The following is a 19,727-nucleotide window of genomic DNA, read 5'->3' on the forward strand; positions in this document are numbered from 1 at the left end:
TGAAGGCAAATAGATAATTTTCTATCAATGGATTTAATCTTCTATTTTGTGAAAGCGCGAGACCATTGATAGAATAAGAAATATTAACCATAGTGCGAAAATTCGTATCCAAACTAGCCTTCATCTCTTTGACTGTTTCATTCTGATAAAAGCATAGAAGGGTAGTTGGCTAAACATGATCTTCCTTGGGATGCCCAAATATGGTTTTCATATTTTCATAAGTATCAACGGCATCCCCTTCAAGAAAACCATTTTCAAATATAGAATCCAAAACTATCTTAAAGTAGGAAGGCAAACCAGCATAAAAACTTTTCAAGTACATCTCTATCTGATATTGGGGCACATAGCTAGCTCGAATTCTTAACAGCCTATCCCAAGCATCTTTCAAAGATTCATCAAGTAAGTAACGAAAAATTCCGAGATCGTCTTCATCAAAATTGTCAAGATTTTCCTTAACAACCCCGTTAAGTCCTTCCGTAGCATCATTGTTTATGAGCTTGGAGAGGACGAAGGGGCTATCCAAAGCATTAAAACTCAGGAGTAAACCCCTAGCCTTTTTAGAATCGGCCATGGCAACCGAAAAACGGCAAGCGAAGAGAGGCGAATAAAACGACAAATTTTTGTGAAGTGGGGAAGAGGAAAACGAGAGGCAAATGGCAAATAATGTAAATTGCAAGGAGATGAGATTTGTGATTAGGAACCTGGTTATGTTGAAGATCCTCCCCAGCAACGGCGCTAGAAATTCTCCTTGATGGTAGCTGGAACTACGTCGGTACTTCCCCGGAGAGGGAGGGATGATGTAGCACAGCTACGGTACAGTATTTCCCTCAGTTATGAAACCAAGGTATCGAACCAGTAGGAGAACCAAGCAACACAACGTAAGCAACACCTGCACACAAACAACAACACCTCGCAACCCGACGTGTTAAAGGGGTTGTCAATCCCTTTCGGGTAACGGCGCCAGAAAGCACGTTGATGGGAGAAAGTTGTGATAGATTAAAATAGTAGATCGCAAATAAAATAAATAGAAATAAAATGCAGCGAGGTATGTTTGTATTTTTGGATTAATAGATCTGAATAAAAATGCAAAGGAAAAGTAGATCGCAAGGCAAATGTATGAGGAAGAAGATCCGGGGGGCTGTAGGTTTCACTAGTGGCTTCTCTTGAAATAGATAGCAAACGGTGGGTAAACAAATTACAGTTGGGCAATTGATAGAACTTCAAATAATCATGACGATATCCAGGCAGTGATCACTACATAGGCATCACATCCAAGATTAGTAGACCGACTCCTGCCTGCATCTACTACTATTACTCCACACATCGACCGCTATCCAGCATGCATCTAGTGTATTAAGTTCATGGGAAAACGGAGTAATGCAATAAGAACGATGACATGATGTAGACAAGATCTGTTTATCTATATGGCGGTAGATATAGATCTCGTCTTTTTATCCTTAGTAACAACGATACATATGTGTCGGTTCTCCTTTTGTTACTGGGATCAAGCACCATAAGATCGAACCCACTACCAGGCACCTCTTCCCATTGCAAGATAAATAGATCAAGTTGGCCAAACAAAACCCAAATATCGGAGAAGAAATACGAGGCTATAAGAGATCATGCATATAAGATATCAAATAAACTCAAATAACTTTCATGGATATAAAAACGTATAACTGATCATAAACTCAAAGTTCATCAGATCCCAACAAACACACCGCAAAAGAGTTACTCCCTCTGTCCCATAATATAAGAGCATTTTTGACACTACAATAGTGTAAACAACGCTCTTATATTATGGACGCAGGGAGTACATCATATGGATCTCCAAGAGACCATTGTATTGAGAATTCAGCGAGAGAGAGAAAGCCATCTAGCTACTAACTACGGACCCGAAGGTCTACAAGGAACTACTCATGCATCATCGGAGAGGCACCAATGGAAGTAGTGAACCCCCTCCGTGATGGTGTCTAGATTGGATATGGTGGTTCTGGACTCTGCGGCGGCTGGATGAATATTTCGTTGACTCCCCTAGGTTTTGTGGATTTTTGGGGTATTTATAGAGGAAAGAGGTGGTCCGGGGGCACCCGAGCTGGGCACAACCCACCAGGGCGCGCCTGGGCCTCCTAGCGTGCCCTGTCGGGTTGCGCCCCCCTTGGGGCACCCCAGGTGCAACCAGGGCCCATTGCTTTTCTTCTGTCCCATAAAAAACATCGTGGAGTTTCATGGCATTTGGACTCCGTTTGATAATGATTTCCTGTGATGTAAAAAACATGGAAAAAAACAGCAACTGGCACTTGGCACTATGTCAATAGGTTAGTACCAAAAAATGATATAAAATGACTATAAAATGATTATAAAACATCCAAGATTGATAAAAAATAGCATGGAACAATAAAAAATTATAGATATGTTGGAGACGTATCAGCGCCGTCTTCTGGAAGCCGGCCGCCTGGTCACTAGGCTCCAGGGGCTAGGCTAGCCCCAATGTCTTGAAATACTAAGGGGTGTGGATGAGGCTACCCGTGGTCTATCCCCCTAGCAACGATCGAATCCTGGGCAAGTAACATATCACCGGACAAAGGGATTTGCCTACGGGATTGACTGAATCCTTGACATCATGGTTCAATCGATAAAGATCTTTGTGGAATATGTAGGAACCAATATGAGCATCCAGGTCCCGTTATTGGTTATTGAACGGAGAGGTGTCTCGGTCATGTCTACATGATTCTCAAACCCGTAGGGTCCGCTCGCTTAATGTTCGATGATGCTAGAGTAGTATTAGGATATGTGCATTTGTAATGGAATGTTGTTCGAAGTCCCGGATGAGATCCTAGACATTACGAGGAGCTCCAGAATGGTCCGAAGATAAAGATTCATATATAGGAAGTCCTGTTACTGTCGCCGGAAAAGTTTAGGGCATTATCAGTATTCTACTAGGAGTGCCGAAAGGGGTCCGGGGTCCCCTGCCCCGGGGGCCCACATGGGATATAGGGGGTTCCCTGGCCTACATGGGCCAGGGCACCTCCCCCAAGAGGCCCATGCGCCTAGAACAAGGAAGAGGGGAAGAGTCCTAAGGGGGGAAGGCACCGCCCTAGGTGCCTTGGGGAGGGAGGACTCCTCCCAAGGCTGGCACTCCCTCCCTTGGAGGAGGGGCCAAGGTTGCGCCCTAATCCTCCCCCTTGCCTCCTATAAATAGTTCGGGAGAGGGAGGGTCTGGACACACCAAATCCCACGCCCCGATGCTACCTCTTGAGCATGCGTTGGTTTTCCCTTGAAGAGGAAAGGGTGATGCAGCAAAGTAGCGTAAGTATTTCCCTCAGTTTTTTAGTACCAAGATATCAATCCAGTAGGAGATTACACGCAAGTCGCCTAGTACCTACACAAACAATCAAGAACCCTGCAACCAACGCGATAAAGGGGTTGTCAATCCCTTCATGGCCACTTGCAAAAGTGAGATCTGATAAAGATAATAAGATAAATATTTTTGGTATTTTTGTTGTATAGATTGGAAAATAAAGATTGCAAAATAAACGGCGACAGAAATAGCTAGTTGACGGGAAACTAATATGATGTAAAGTAGACCCGGGAGCCATAGGTGTCACTAGTGGCTTCTCTCATGATAGCATATCTAAAGATGGGTGAACAAATTATGGCCGATCAATTGATAGAAAAGCACAAAGTTATGAGAATATCTAGGCATGATCATGAACATAGGCATCATGTCCGTGTCAAGTAGACCGAAACGATTCTGCATCTACTACTATTACTCCACACATCGACCGCTATCCAGCATGCATCTAGAGTATTAAGTTCGTAAGAACAGAGTAACGCATTAGGCAAGATGACACGATGTAGAGGGATAAACTCAAGCAATTTAATATAAACCCCATCTTTTGATCCTTGATGGCAACAATACAATACGTGCCTTGCTACCCCTACTATCACTAGGAAAGGACACCGCAAGATTGAACCCAAAGCTAAGCACTTCTCCCATTGCAAGAAAGATCAATCTAGTAGACCAAACTAAACCGATAATTCGAAGAGACTTGCAAAGATATCAAATCATGCATATAATAATTTAGAGAATAATCAAATATTGTTCATAGATAAACTTGATCATAAACCCACAATTCATCGGATCTCGGCAAACACAACGCAAAAAGTATTACATCGAATAGATCTCCAAGAAGAACGAGGAGAACTTGTATTGAGATCCAAAGAGAGAGAAGAAGCCATCTAGCTAATAACTCTGGACCTGAAGGTCTGTGGTAAACTACTCACACATCATCGGAGAGGCTATGGTGTTGATGTAGAAGCCCTCCGTGATCGATCCCCCCTCTGACGGAGCGCCGGAAAAGGCCCCAAGATGGGATCTCACGGGTACAGATGGTGCTCTACAGGTGTCTCCGATGGTACTTGTTGAGTTGGCATAGATCGAGACTAGGATTTGTCACTCCGATTGTCGGAGAGGTATCTTTGGGCCCTCTCGGTAATGCACATCACTATGAGCCTTGCAAGCAATGTAACTAAAGAGTTAGTTACGGGATGACGCATTACGGAACGAGTAAAGAGACTTGCCGGTAACGAGATTGAACTAGGCATTGAGATACCGATGATTGAATCTTGGGCAAGTAACATACCGATGACTAAGGGAACAACGTATGTTGTTATGCGGTTCGACCGATAAAGATCTTCGTAGAATATGTAGGAGCCAATATGGGCATGCAGGTTCCGCTATTGGTTATTGACCAGAGAGGTGTCTCGGTCATGTCTACATAATTCTCGAATCCGTAGGGTCCGCACGCTTAAACGTTCGTTGATGATATAATATTATATGAGTTATGTATGTTGGTGACCGAATGTTGTTCGGAGTCCCGGATGAGATCACGGACATGACGAGGAACTCCGGAATGGTTCGGAGATAAAGATTGATATATGGGATAATAGTGTTTGGTCTCCGGAAGGGTTCCGGAATTCACCGGAAGGGGTTCCGGATGTTTCCCGAAATGTTTGGGTACGGGAACACTTTATTTGGGCCAAAGGGGAAAGCCCACAAGGTTTTTGGAAAGCGCAAAAGGAAGTTTTGCGGAGTCCAGGGACCAGATGCCAGGGTCCCTGGCGTTTGGGTCCAGACGCCGGGAACCCTGGCGTCTGGCCCTGGAGTCCGAGAAGGACTCTTGTATTTCGGGTGAAACCGACTTTGTGGAAGCTTTTACTCCAAGTTTCGACCCCAAGGCTCAACATATAAATAGAGGGGTAGGGCTAGCACCCAAGACACATCAAGAAACACCAAGCCGTGTGCCGGCAACCCCGTCCCCTCTAGTTTATCCTCCGTCACAGTTTTCGTAGTGCTTAGGCAAATCCCCGTGGAGATTGTTCTTCACCAACACCGTCACCACGCTGTCGTGTTGCCGGAACTCATCTACTACTTCGCCCCTCTTGCTGGATCAAGAAGGCGAGGACGTCATCGAGCTGAACGTGTGCTGAACGCGGAGGTGCCGTACGTTCGGTACTTGATCGGGACGGATCGTGAAGGTGTACGACTACATCAACCACGTTGATAAATGCTTCTGCTTACGGTCTATGAGGGTACGTAGACAACACTCTCCCCTCTCGTTGCTATGCATCACCATGATCTTGCGTGTGCATAGGATTTTTTGTTCAAATTACTACGTTCCCCAACAGTGGCATCCGAGCCAGGTTTATGCGTAGACGTTATATGCACGAGTAGAACACAAGTGAGTTGTGGGCGATAATAGGCATACTGCTTACCAGCATGTCATACTTTGATTCGGCGGTATTGTTGGATGAAGTGGCCCAGACCGACATTACGTGTACGCTTACGCGAGACTGGTTCTAGCGACGTGCTTCGCACATAGGTGGCTGGCGGGTGTCAGTTTCTCCAACTTTAGTTGAATCGAGTGTGGCTACGCCCGATCCTTGTGAAGGTTAAAACAGCACATGACGAAATATCGTTGTGGTTTTGATGCGTAGGTAAGAACGGTTCTTGCTCAGCCCATAGCAGCCACGTAAAACTTGCAACAACAAAGTAGAGGACGTCTAACTTGTTTTTACAGGGCATGTTGTGATGTGATATGGTCAAGACATGATGCTAAATTTTATTGTATGAGATGATCATGTTTTGTAACGGAGTTATCGGCAACTGGCAGGAGACATATGGTTGTCGCTTTATTGTATGAAATGAAATCGCCATGTAATTGCTTGACTTTATCACTAAGCGGTAGCGATAGTCGTAGAAGCAATAGTTGGCGAGATGACAATGATGCTACGATGGAGAACAAAGTGTCGCGCTGGTGACGATGGTGATCATGACGGTACTTTGGAGATGGAGATCAAAGGCACAAGATGATGATGGCCATATCACATCACATATATTGATTGCATGTGATGTTTATCCTTTATGCATCTTATTTTTCTTAGTTCGGCGGTAGCATTATAAGATGATCTCTCATTAAATTTCAAGGTATAAGTGTTCTCCCTGAGTATGCACCGTTGCTACAGTTCGTCGTGCCGAGACACCACGTGATGATCGGGTGTGATAAGCTCTACATTCACATACAATGGGTGCAAGCCAGTTTTGCACATGTGGAATACTCGGGTTAAACTTGATGAGCCTAGCATATGCAGATAAGGCCTCGGAACACTGAGACCGAAAGGTCGAGCATGAATCGTATAGTAGATATGATCAACATAGTGATGTTCACCATTGAAAACTACTCCATCTCACGTGATGATCGGACATGGTATAGTTGATTTGGATCACGTGATCAGTTAGATGATTAAGAGGGATGTCTATCTAAGTGTGAGTTCTTTAATAATTTGATTAATTGAACTTTAATTTATCATGAACTTAGTACCTGATAGTATTTTCATTTCTATGTTGTTGTAGATAGATGGCCCGTGCTGTTGTTCCGTTGAATTTTAATGCGTTCCTAGAGAAAGCTAAGTTGAAAGATGATGGTAGCAATTACACGGACTGGGTCCATAACTTGAGGATTATCCTCATTGTTGCACAGAAGAATTACGTCCTGGAAGCACCGCTAGGTGACAAACCTGTTGCAAGAGCAACACCAGATGTTATGAATGTCTGGCACAACAAAGCTGATGACTACTCGATAGTTCAGTGTGCCATGCTTTACGGCTTAGAACCGGGACTTCAACGACGTTTTGAACGTCATGGAGCATATGAGATGTTCCAGGAGTTGAAGTTAATATTTCAAGAAAATGCCCGGATTGAGAGATATGAAGTCTCCAATAAGTTCTACAGATGCAAAATGGAGGAGAATAGTTCTGTCGATGAACATATACTCAGAATGTCTAGGTACCACAACCACTTGACTCAGCTGGGAGTTAATCTTCCTGATGATAGTGTCATTGACAGAGTTCTTCAATCACTACCACCAAGCTACAAGAGCTTCGTGATGAACTATAATATGCAAGGGATGGATAAGACAATTCCCGAGCTCTTCGCAATGCTAAAGGCTGCGGAGGTAGAAATTAAGAAGGAGCATCAAGTGTTGATGGTCAACAAGACCACCAGTTTCAAGATAAAGGGTAAAAGGAAGAAGGGGAACTCCAAAAAGAATAGCAAGCAAGTTGCTGCTCAAGTGAAGAATGCCAAGTCTGGACCTAAGCCTGAGACTGAGTGCTTCTACTGGAAAGGGACTGGTCACTAGAAGCGGAACTGTCCCAAGTATTTGGCGGAGAAGAAGTATGGCAAAGAGAAAGGTATATTTGATATACATGTTATTCATATGTACCTTACTAATGCTCGCAGTAGCACCTGGGTATTTGATACTGGTTCCGTTGCTAATATTTGCAACTCACTAAATTTCAAGGTACAAGTGTTCTCCCTGAGTATGCACTGTTGCGAAAGTTCGTCGTGCCGAGACACCACGTGATGATTGGGTGTGATAAGCTCTACGTTCACATATAACGGGTGCAAGCCAGTTTTGCACATGCAGAATACTCGGGTTAAACTTGACGAGCCTAGCATATGCAGATATGGCCTCGGGACACTGAGACCGAAAGGTCGAGCGTGAATCATATAGTAGATATGATCAACATAGTGATGTTCACCATTGAAAACTACTCCATCTCACGTGATGATCAGACATGGTTTAGTTGATATGAATCACGTGATCACTTAGATGATTAGAGGGATGTCTATCTAAGTGGGAGTTCTTTAATAATTTGATTAATTGAACTTTAATTTATCATCAACTTAGTACCTAATAGTATTTCGCATGTCTATGTTGTCGTAGATAGATGGCCCGTGCTATTGTTCCATTGAATTTTAATGCGTTCCTAGAGAAAGCTAAGTTGAAAGATGATGGTAGCAACTACACCGACTAGGTCTGTAACTTGAGGATTATCCTCATTGCTGCACAGAAGAATTACGTCCTGGAAGCACCGCTAGGTGCCAAACCCGCTGCAGGAGCAACGCCAGATGTTATGAATGTTTGGTAGAGCAAAGCTGATGACTACTCAATAGTTCAGTGTGCCATGCTTTACGGCTTAGAACCGGGACTTCAACGACGTTTTGAACGTCATGGAGCATATCAGATGTTCCAGGAGTTGAAGTTAATATTTCAAGCAAATGCCCGTATTGAGAGATATGCAGTCTCCAATAAGTTATACAGTTGCAAGATGGAGGAGAATAGTTCTATCAGTGATCATATACTCAAAATGTCTAGGTATAACAATCACTTGATTCAACTGGGAGTTAATCTTCCGGATGATAGTGTCATTGACAGAATTCTTCAATCACTGCCACCAAGCTACAAGAGCTTCGTGATGAACTATAATATGCAAGGGATGGAAAAGACAATTCCCGAGCTCTTCGCAATGCTAAAGGCTACAGAGGTAGAAATCAAGAAGGAGCATCAAGTGTTGATGGTCAACAAGACCACCAGTTTCAAGAAAATGGTAAAGGGAAGAAGGAGGGGAACTTCAAGAAGAATGGCAAACAAGTCGCTGCTCAGGAGAAGAAACCCAAGTTTGGACCTAAGCCTAAGACTGAGTGCTTCTACTGCAAAGGGACTGGTCACTGGAAGCGAAACTGCCCCAAGTATTTGGCGGATAAGAAGGATGGCAAGGTGAACAAAGGTATATGTGATGTAAATGTTATTGATGTGTACCTTACTAATGCTCGCAGTAGTGCCTGGGTATTTGATAATGGTTCTGTTGCTAATATTTGCAACTCGAAACAGGGACTATGGATTAAGGGAAGATTGGCTAAGGACGAGGTGACGATGCTCGTGGGAAATGGTTCCAAAGTCGATATGATCACGGTCGGCATGCTACCTCTACATCTACCTTCGGGATTAGTTTTAGACCTGAATAATTGTTATTTGGTACCAGCGTTGATCATGAACATTATATCTGGATCTTGTTTGATGCGAGACGGTTATTCATTTAAATCAGAGAATAATGGTTGTTCTATTTATATGAGTAATATATTTTATGGTATGCACCCTTGAAGAGTGGTCTATTCTTTTTGAATCTCGATAGTAGTGACACACATATTCATAATATTAAAGCCAAAAGATGCAGAGTTGATAATGATAGTGCAAGATATTTGTGGCACTACCTTTTAGGTCATATTGGTGTAAAGCGCATGAAGAAACTCCATTCCAATGGGCTTTTGGAATCACTTGATTATGAATCACTTGGTACTTGTGAACCATGCATCATGGGCAAGATGACTAAAACTCCGTTCTCCAGAACAATGGAGCGAGCAACAGATTTGTTGGAAATCATACATACTGATGTATGTGGTCCGATGAATGTTGAGGTTCGCGGCGGGTATCGTTATTTTCTCACCTTCACAGATGATTTGAGCAGATATGTGTATATCTACTTGATGAAACATAAGTCTGAAACATTTGAAAAGTTCAAAGAATTTCAGAGTGAAGTGGAAAATCACCGTAACAAGAAAATAAAGTTTCTATGATCTGATCGTGGAGGAGAATATTTGAGTTATGAGTTTGGTTTTCATTTGAAACAATGTGGAATAGTTTCGCAACTCACGCCACCCGGAACACCACAGCGTAATGGTGTGTCCAAACGTCATAATTGTACTTTACTAGATATGGTGCGATCTATGATGTCTCTTACTGATTTACCGCTATCGTTTTGGGGTTATGCTTTAGAGACGGCTGCATTCACGTTAAATAGGGCACCATCTAAATCCGTTGAGATGACACCTTATGAACTATGGTTTGGCAAGAAACCAAAGTTGTCGTTTCTTAAAGTTTGGGGCTACGATGCTTATGTGAAAAAAGCTTCAACCTGATAAGCTCGAACCCAAATCGGAGAAATGTGTCTTTGTAGGATACCCAAAGGAGACTATTGGGTACACCTTCTATCACATATCCGAAGGCAAGACATTCGTTGCTAAGAATGGATCCTTTCTAGAGAAGGAGTTTCTCTCGAAAGAAGTGAGTGGGAGGAAAGTAGAACTTGATGAGGTAAATGTACCTGCTCCCTTATTGGAAAGTAGTTCATCATAGAAATATGTTCCTGTGACTCCTAAACCAATTAGTGAGGAAGCTAATGATGATGATCATGTAACTTCAAATCAACTTACTACCGAACCTCGTAGGTCAACTAGAGTAAGATCCGCACCAGAGCGGTACGGTAATCCTGTTCTGGAATTCATGTTACTTGACCATGACAAACCTACGAACTATGAGGAAGCGATGATGAGCCCAGATTCCGCGAAATGGCTTGAGGCCATGAAATCTGAGATGGGATCCATGTATGAGAACAAATTGTGGACTTTGGTTGACTTGCCCGATGATTGGCAAGCCATCGAGAATAAATGGATCTTCAAGAAGAAGGCTGACATTGACGGTAATATTACTGTCTACAAAGCTCGACTTGTTGTGAAAGGTTTTCGACAAGTTCAAGGAGTTTACTATGATGAGACTTTCTCACCCGTAGCAATGCTTAAGTCCATCCGAAACATGTTAGCAATTGCCGCATTTTATGATTATGAAATTTGGCAAATGGATGTAAAGCTGCATTCCTGAATGGATTTCTGGAAGAAGAGTTGTATATGATGCAACCTGAAGCTTTTATGGATCCAAAGGATGCTAACAAAGTGTGCAAGCTCCAGCGATCCATCTATGGACTGGTGCAAGCATCTCAGAGTTGGAATAAACGTTTTGATAGTGTGATCAAAGCATATGGTTTTATACAAACTTTTGGAGAAGCTTGTATTTACAAGAAAGTGAGTGGGAGCTCTGTAGCATTTCTAATATTATATGTGGATGACATATTGTTGATTGGAAATGATATAGAATTTCTGGATAGCATAAAAGGATACTTGAATAAGAGTTTTTCAATGAAAGACCTCGGTGAAGCTGCTTATATATTGGGCATCAAGATCTATAGAGATAGATCGAGATGCTTAATTGGACATTCACAAAGCACATACCTTGATAAAATTTTGAAGAAGTTCAAAATGGATCAAGCAAAGAAAGGGTTCTTGCCTGTGTTACAAGGTGTGAAGTTGAGTCAGACTCAATGCCCGACCACTGCAGAAGATAGAGATAAAATGAAAAGTGTTCCCTATGCTTCAGCCATAGGCTCTATCCTGTATGCAATGCTGTGTACCAGACCTGATGTCTGCCTTGCTATTAGTTTAGCAGGGAGGTACTAAAGTAATCCAGGAGTGGATCACTAGACAGCGGTCAAGAACATCCTGAAATACCTTAAAAGGACTAAGGATATGTTTCTCATTTATGGAGGTGACAAAGAGCTCGTCGTAAATGGTTATGTCGATGCAAGCTTTGACACTGATCCAGATGACTCTAAGTCACAAACTAGATACGTGTTTATATTGAACAGTGGAGCTGTCAGTTGGTGCAGTTCTAAACAAGGCGTCATGGCGGGATCTACATGTGAAGCGGAATACATAGATGCTTCGTAAGCAGCAAATGAAGGATTCTGGATGAAGGAGTTCATATCCGATCTAGGTGTCATACCTAGTGCATCGGGTCCAATGAAAATCTTTTGTGACAATACTGGTGCAATTGCCTTGGCAAAGGAATCCAGATTTCACAAGAGAACCAAGCACATCAAGAGACGCTTCAATTCCATCCGCGATCAAGTCAAGGTGGGAGACATAGAGATTTGCAAGATACATACGGATCTGAATGTTGCAGACCCGTTGACTAAGCCTCTCTCACGAGCAAAACATGATCAGCACCAAGACTCCATGGGTGTTATAATCATTACTGTGTAATCTAGATTATTGACTCTAGTGCAAGTGGGAGACTAAAGGAAATATGCCCTAGAGTCAATAATAAAGTTGTTATTTATATTTCCTTATATCATGATAAATGTTTATTATTCATGCTAGAATTGTATTAACCAAAAACTTATTACATGTGTGAATACATAGACAAACAGAGTGTTACTAGTATGCCTCTACTTGACTAGCTCATTGAATCAAAGATGGTTAAGTTTCCTAGCCATAGACATGAGTTGTCATTTGATTAACGGGATCACATCATTAGAGAATGATGTGATTGACTTGACCCATTCCGTTAGCTTAGCACTTGATCGTTTAGTATATTGCTATTGCTTTCTTCATGACTTATACATGTTCCTATGACTATGAGATTATGCAACTCCCGAATACCGGAGGAACACTTTGTGTGCTACCAAACATCACAACGTAACTGGGTGATTATAAAGGTGCTCTACAGGTGTCTCCGATGGTACTTGTTGAGTTGGCATAGATCAAGATTAGGATTTGTCACTCCGATTGTCGGAGAGGTATCTCTGGGCCCTCTCGGTAATGCACATCACTATGAGCCTTGCAAGCAATGTAACTAAAGAGTTAGTTACGGGATGGCGCATTACGGAACGAGTAAAGAGACTTGCTGGTAACGAGATTGAACTAGGTATTGAGATACCGACGATCGAATCTCGGGCAAGTAACATACCGATGACAAAGGGAACAACGTATGTTGTTATGCGGTTCGATCGATAAAGATCTTCGTAGAATATGTAGGAGACAATATGGGCATCCAGGTTCCGCTATTGCTTATTGACCAGAGAGGTGTCTCAGTCATGTCTATATAATTCTCGAACCCGTAGGGTCCACACGCTTGAACGTTCGTTGACGATATAGTATTATATGAGTTATGTATGTTGGTGACCGAATGTAATTCGGAGTCCCGGATGAGATCACGAACATGACGAGAAACTCCGGAATGGTTCGGAGATAAAGATTGATATATGGGATAATAGTGTTTGGTCTCCGGAAGGGTTTCGGAATTCACCGGAAGGGGTTCCGGATGTTTCCCTAAATGTTTGGGTGCGAGAACACTTTATTTGGGCCAAAGGGGAAAGCCCACAAGTTTTTTGGAAAGCGCAAAAGGAAGTTTTGCAGAGTCCAGGGGCCAGACGCCAGGGTCCCTGGCGTCTGGCCCTGGAGTCCGAGAAGGACTCTTGCCTTTCGGGTGAAACTGACTTTGTGGAGGCTTTTACTCCAAGTTTTGACCCCAAGGCTCAACATATAAATAGAGGGGTAGGGCTAGCACCCAAGACACATCAAGAAACATCAAGTCATGTGTCGGCAACCCCGTCCCCTATAGTTTATCCTCCGTCATAGTTTTCAAAGTGCTTAGGCGAAGCCCTGCGGAGATTGTTCTTCACCAACACCGTCACCATGCTGTCGTGTTGCCGGAACTCATCTACTACTTCACCCCTCTTGCTGGATCAAGAAGGCGAGGACGTCATCAAGCTGAACGTGTGCTGAACGCGAAGGTGCCGTACGTTCGGTACTTGATCGGGACGGATCGTGAAGGTGTACGACTACATCAACCGCGTTGATAAGCGCTTCCTCTTATGGTCTACGAGGGTATGTAGACAACGCTCTCCCCTCTCGTTCCTATGCATCACCGTGATCTTGCGTGTGCGTAGGAATTTTTTTGAAATTACTATGTTCCCCAATAGAAAGAAGTAGGTCGGTGGAGCTACGAGGGGCCCACGAGGGTGGGGCCGCGCCCTCCTACCTCGTTGCCGCCTCGTTGCTTCCTTGACGTCCACTCCAAGTCTCCTGGATTGTGCTTGTTCCAAAAACGATCCTCGCGAAGGTTTCGTTCCGTTTGGATTCCGTTTGATATTCCTTTTCTATAAAACACTGGAATAGGCAAAAAAACAGCAACTGGCACTGGGCCTCTGGTTAATAGGTTAGTCCCAAAAATAATATAAAAGAGCATATTAAAGTCCATTAAACATCCAAAACGGATAATATAATAGTATGGAACAATCAAAAATTATAGATACGTTGGAGACGTATCTCCCGGCGGTAGCCCTACCTCTCCCAAAACCCCGTTTTCTCCTTAGATTGGTTCCGCCAGCGGTGAAGCCCTGCTGGGATTGCACCACCACCATATCCACCACGCCGTCGTGCTAGTTGAGATCCCATCTACTTCTCCTCTCTTGCTTGCTGGATCAAGATGGAGGAGACGTTATCGAGCCACGTGTTGAATGTAGAGGTGTTGTCCGTTCGGCGCTAGATCGGATTGGATCGTGATTGGATCGTGAAGAGTACGACTACATCAACCGCATTATATATGCTTCCGCTTTTGGTCTACAAGCATATGTAGACGCACTCCCCTCTGGTTGCTATACATCTCCTAGATTTGATCTTGGGTGTTCGTAGGAATATTTTTGATTTTCATGCAACGTTCCCCATCAGGGCGCCGGGACGGCAACCCCGGTCAAAGCTCTTGGCGTGGCCTGGACATGGATGGCGTGTGTGGCAGTGTCTGCGCGGTGGTGCTCATCTCCTGATGTGCGCGTGGGGCGTGGATCGAAGGTCTGGCGTGACGGCGGCTAGCGCATGTCAGGCGCGGTTACTTGCAAGGCATGGCGACTGTGACGTCTCCAGAGTGTGTGGTGTGCTAAAGATGGAGGGCATGCATGTATACTTCGCTACTTAGCTCAAGCGGCTTCGATCTAGATCTGGTGCATGCTGGTTCTCCGATCTGGGTGTTGCTGCTCGCGACGTGGCATTGGTTGTTGCAGTAGTGGCGGTCACGGTGGTGGACGGCGGCTACGACCAGGGGGTGGTGCGTTTTCTGGGCACAATGGATCGTCGGATCTTGCAGATAGAGTGAGGTAGGACTCGGCATGTGTGGTGATCCATGGGCGGCGGTAGGTGATCACGACGTCTTTGGGAGAAATCCTCGTTCCAATCTTCATCGGAGCTGGCGACGGGGACACGTATGAGCATCATAGCCTTTTCATAGAAGCATCATCATGCATGGAGGTGTGCTGCTTCTCACCACCGCTTTGGCTCTGGACGGAAACCTCAGATCCGCTGGGTCGGGCCATGGAGGATTTTCACGTTTTTCTCCTTGTCGGGGGCATCGTCTCGGAGCCGGCTACTACTGGGAAACTGGTGGATGACGGCATCTTGGCTGCGTGGTTTGCTGAGGCGGGGCGCTGATATCTGTTTTAGCGACGACGACAATGGCACCGAAAAGAGCTATGATCGCGTCGTTGACTTCGGTAATATGTTCTTTCCGGCGTGTTTGAGGTGCTCTTTCGTGTGTTGTTTGGTTGCTTTGAAGCCGGAGCTGCGATGGAGCGTGTTCAGGTGGTGACAATGATAGTCAGTCGGTGGTCGTTTGCGAGGGCACGGTCGGCGCAAGTCCTACATATTTCCCATGTGAAGCTCGCTTTTAAAGTTGGAGTTGTCGGTCGCTCGCGCGTGTGGCCACTTGTTGGCATGTGCCGTCATGGCTTCTGTGTAGCCATTTGCAGGTTGGCTTCGATGATGGACTCTACGGTGAAGTCAGAGTCGCTTGTTCAGGGCAACCGGTGACGACGATGATGCTTGTGACTCCTCCGCAGATGTCTTTCTTCTTTACAGCTCTATGTTTCATGTTGGCCGGTGATGCCCATGCCGTATGGGTTGGATTGTATTGGTTTAGCCCGATTTTCCGTTAATTAACGGAGCAATTTAACCAATGAAAATGGCAAGCCTCTTATACCTTATGTAAAAAAAATACGGGTTGTGTGGGTCGGCTTGGAAGCCAGAACCAAGCGAAGCCCCAAGTTTGGATCCAAAGCCGAGATGTCCCCCAGTCGTCGTGGTGTCCGCGCACGTGCACGGCTCGTTACCGTGCACTCCTCCCACGCCCATCCACATGTGCCCTTGTCCGTGGACAGGAACCAAGAAGGGAATGGGTTGCCCAGCTCAGCTGCGCCTGATATAAAACAAGTGTTTCCGCTCGCCTCGAGATCCCCACTCCACTCTCCTCATATACACTCTACTGGCCAGTTACCGAGTGCTGCAACAAGCGAGTGAACACACAGCATCGTCGCACGCCACTGCTTAGCTTAGCCAGAGAAAAGGAGAAGCCGATCTGATTCTGCTCTCATCACACACACCATGCCGGGGAGAGAAGATGGAGCCTCCGCCGACGAGGAGAGCTCGCAGTGCAGCAGCGGCTGCCAGTCCGGCTGGACCCTGTACCTGGAGCATTCCGGGTCAGGCCAACAGCAACGTCGCACGCTGCCATACGTGCAGCCCGGCGACGTCCTGAGGCAGATGCTGCCGCAGGTGGAATACTCCGACGAGGAGGAGGAGGATTCTATGGTCTCCGACGCGTCCTCCGGCCTGCCGCCGCACCTGCGCGGCGAAGAGGAGGAGCTGTTGCAAGTGCGAGGTCAGACCAACATGCCTTCACAGCAGCGTCGGTCGGCCTTCGGCGGCGACCAATGCCACTCCGGCTGGGATGGCAGTCGTCGCACCGCGAGCCTCTCTGGCTCCCGTTCCTTCGTCTCCACGAGGTCTCGTAGTTCGGGCGAGATGAGGAGCAGGAAGAAGAGGAGGGCCGTCGTCCAACGGCAGGATGAGCCGGCGACGCGTCGCCATGGTGTCTTCGACGACGACGATGATCTCCACGACACCGCGAGTTCGTCCGGCGTCGTCGCTCCCGCAGCAGTGGTGGAAGCTACTGTATCAAGGATGGCATGGACCTGCAGCCAAGCTGCGCCTGTGCCTTCTCGGTTCGAAGCACCGGCATGCAGGTCTCGCGATGCTGCACCATAACTGATGAAGTATAGCTAGCCAGGGAACGAGAAAGGCCTTGTTTTGTCGGCCGCATGTATAATCAGATCGCTCGATCATAGCCTCACAGTTCACCTAGCTTGTTTGTTTCAAGTTATATGTACGAAGCAAATCGTCCGTAGTGGAGACAAGAACCAACAGTTTTGATCGATCTTCGTGTACTCCTAATTTTCATTACCAGGTTTTGCTTGTTTACTTTGCGTGTCTTCTTGTGCTTCCAATACTTAGGCCTTCTTAGCTATAGCCTATAGCCGCACGTGCTTCCAACGAAACGCATATGCACATGCATTTTGGAGAAAAATCCTAAGACTAATGTAATGGTGTTATGAAAAGCTTTAGGTCTACTTTTTATTTCCCGGCTGGTGGGTCAGCATCGTCGACAATGTAGAACATGTCTGGAGCCAGCCAGAAAACGCCAATATCTTATCTTGAATCCATCTCGTCTTTACCATTACTCCCTTCCGTTTCAAAATAAATGACTCAACTTTATACTAACTTTAGAACTACCTTATAATCTCTGGTCGCCTAAGGAATTTTAAGAGAAGGGCCTGCATAAATGGTACTATGTACTACTGTAGAGCCTCTGTTTTGTAGTCAGGTGGCGTTCCGATTTTTCTCCTTCACGTAGATTCATTTTTTTTAGAGATCCAGCCTTTCACCATATATTAAACAGAAAAGTGGCGGGAAAACAATGCGAGTAATCAAAAGATCAGCGTGGAGAAGAGAAACACAAAAACGGGGCGGTGAGCTAAAGTCTCTCCGCCTAGCTGGGTCCCCAGAGGAGAGGGGTCTCTAAACATGGAGGCACAGCAAGGCGCCAAAGCTCATTGTCTCTCAACTTCGGGCTTTTGTTAAGCGCACTAACAGGTTCCATGCAAAAACAAAACTAAATTAACAGGTTTTGGACGAATTTGGCCGGTGGATCCCGGCAAGGTTTTGGAGAGAACATTGATTAGCATCTCCAAGCTTGCATTAACTTGTTAGACATCAAGCTGCACTTGCAAGCATGCCAAGTTGCAAGACAAGTCAAAAGGACGTAGGCGCGGGAGGATGGAGACGCGAGGATGCTTCCTCTCCCTTGTTTCGCTCGGCTCGATCCCGTTCCCGTTCCCGTCGCCTCGTGCAGCGCAGCCACGTTTGACCCGGTCTCGCGGCACAGGCACACGCGTGCGTGGCGCCATGTGCGCGGACATCGGCAGTGGCGTCGGCCAGCCACGCCACGCACCCACGGCCGTGCCGTGGCACATGCCGCTGCAGCCGGCCGTCGGGCGCGCGCACGGGGGCTCACGTGGCGTGCAGATGCCCGTGCGCGCGCCGCATCTGCACGCGTGCGCACGATCGGCTGCGGCGTCGGCGTGCTCGCTCACATGCGCCGTCCCGGCGCCCCAGCGCTCGCGCATGCGCTGCGGCGGTCTTCGATCGTGCCCCGTCTCCTCTGATCTTAATTCTCATGGAATGGTGCATCGGCTCTTGTTTATCCTTGCTGGTGCCCCGAGCCCGATGCACATGCACGCGTAAGTGCCGTGCTTTTGTGTTTTATCCCGGTGCGTGCACGGAGTACAGTACAGTACAGTGCGGCACTAGCTAGAGATGAGCACGAATCCAAGGTCGTACTAGTACGTACTGAGATGCAATTCAAGTGGCTTCTCGCGGGAATCCGGGTCTGTCATATGGCATGGCACGCGGGGCGGAGGCTGTCCATGTTCGATGACGTGGGGACCTGGACACCTGGTCGCGCCACCACAAAGTGGACACCGCCAAACTGCTGCCTGATCTGTCTTGATCTACAGTGCTGTATGCACATAGCAGCCCAGAAGCCGAGCCGAGCCGAGCCGAGCAGAGCCAGGATGTTGCTACAGCCGAGCCATCCAAGTCGGCATGTTTGGCATGCTCTCCCCCTGTTGACCGCTCGTTTTTTCGAGGGTCTAGCACATATGCCCGTGCGTCACAACAAAAGAGATATTTTTTTACGAGAAGCAATGGGAGAGAAATGATTTGTCCTCCGAAAACAACCTCCGCAGCGGTGATCGACAGAGCGAGGAGTTGCGGTCTTTTCGTTGGTCATGTTTGGCCCATGAGATCTTGATAGTGGTGCGGTTGGTCGGTGTCTCACGACGACGTAGCCGGAGGGATTACTGTCGGGGTTATGATCCTGACAATAAGTACTAGGGGTACGAAAGAGGGGCAGAGCCTAGCTACGCCGCAAGTGTAACACTCGGTGTTTACGAGTTCAGACCCCTCTCGGAGGAGGTAACATCCTTACATCTCGTGCCCTGAGACTTGTTTTCTCTTGGGGGGTGTGATTACAGAAAGTGCTTAACCCTGGACCAGAGAGAGAAGGTGGCTTATATATAGTGCGTCGCTACCTCTCCACCTCCATGTTGCAAGGGTGAATAAAGTCTCATAACTACGGCAATTACTAGTATAAATAGCCACAAATATGGCAGTTACAGGTAACGGTAGCCTTGACTAAGCTTAAAGCCTCGCTTAAGACTACTCAGCCATTGCAGCTCCACGTCGTCCCTTCACCTTCCTCATCCGAGTGGTGATCGCCGGGCCGACTGGAGGGAAGACATCCGAGTGCCGTTGTTGCGTC

The 19,727-nt window shown here is 46.1% G+C and overlaps 1 protein-coding gene across 1 annotated transcript; it reads left to right on the forward strand.

The window, feature by feature from the left end:
* Positions 1 to 16,368: 16,368 nt before the first annotated feature.
* On the forward strand, positions 16,369 to 17,335 carry LOC123185406 (protein SOB FIVE-LIKE 1-like). The gene has a single exon (XM_044597287.1). The coding sequence runs from the start codon at positions 16,451 to 16,453 to the stop codon at positions 17,111 to 17,113; it is 663 nt and encodes a 220-aa protein (XP_044453222.1). The 5' UTR covers positions 16,369 to 16,450; the 3' UTR covers positions 17,114 to 17,335.
* Positions 17,336 to 19,727: the final 2,392 nt, after the last annotated feature.

The sequence above is a fragment of the Triticum aestivum genome, chromosome 2A (assembly GCF_018294505.1).
Source record: "Triticum aestivum cultivar Chinese Spring chromosome 2A, IWGSC CS RefSeq v2.1, whole genome shotgun sequence".
In the NCBI taxonomy this organism is placed as follows: domain Eukaryota; kingdom Viridiplantae; phylum Streptophyta; class Magnoliopsida; order Poales; family Poaceae; genus Triticum; species Triticum aestivum.

What these genes read in the sequence shown, in the direction of transcription:
- LOC123185406 (XM_044597287.1), top strand. Translation starts at nt 16,451, where the DNA reads ATGCCGGGGAGAGAAGATGGAGCCTCCGCCGACGAGGAGAGCTCGCAG.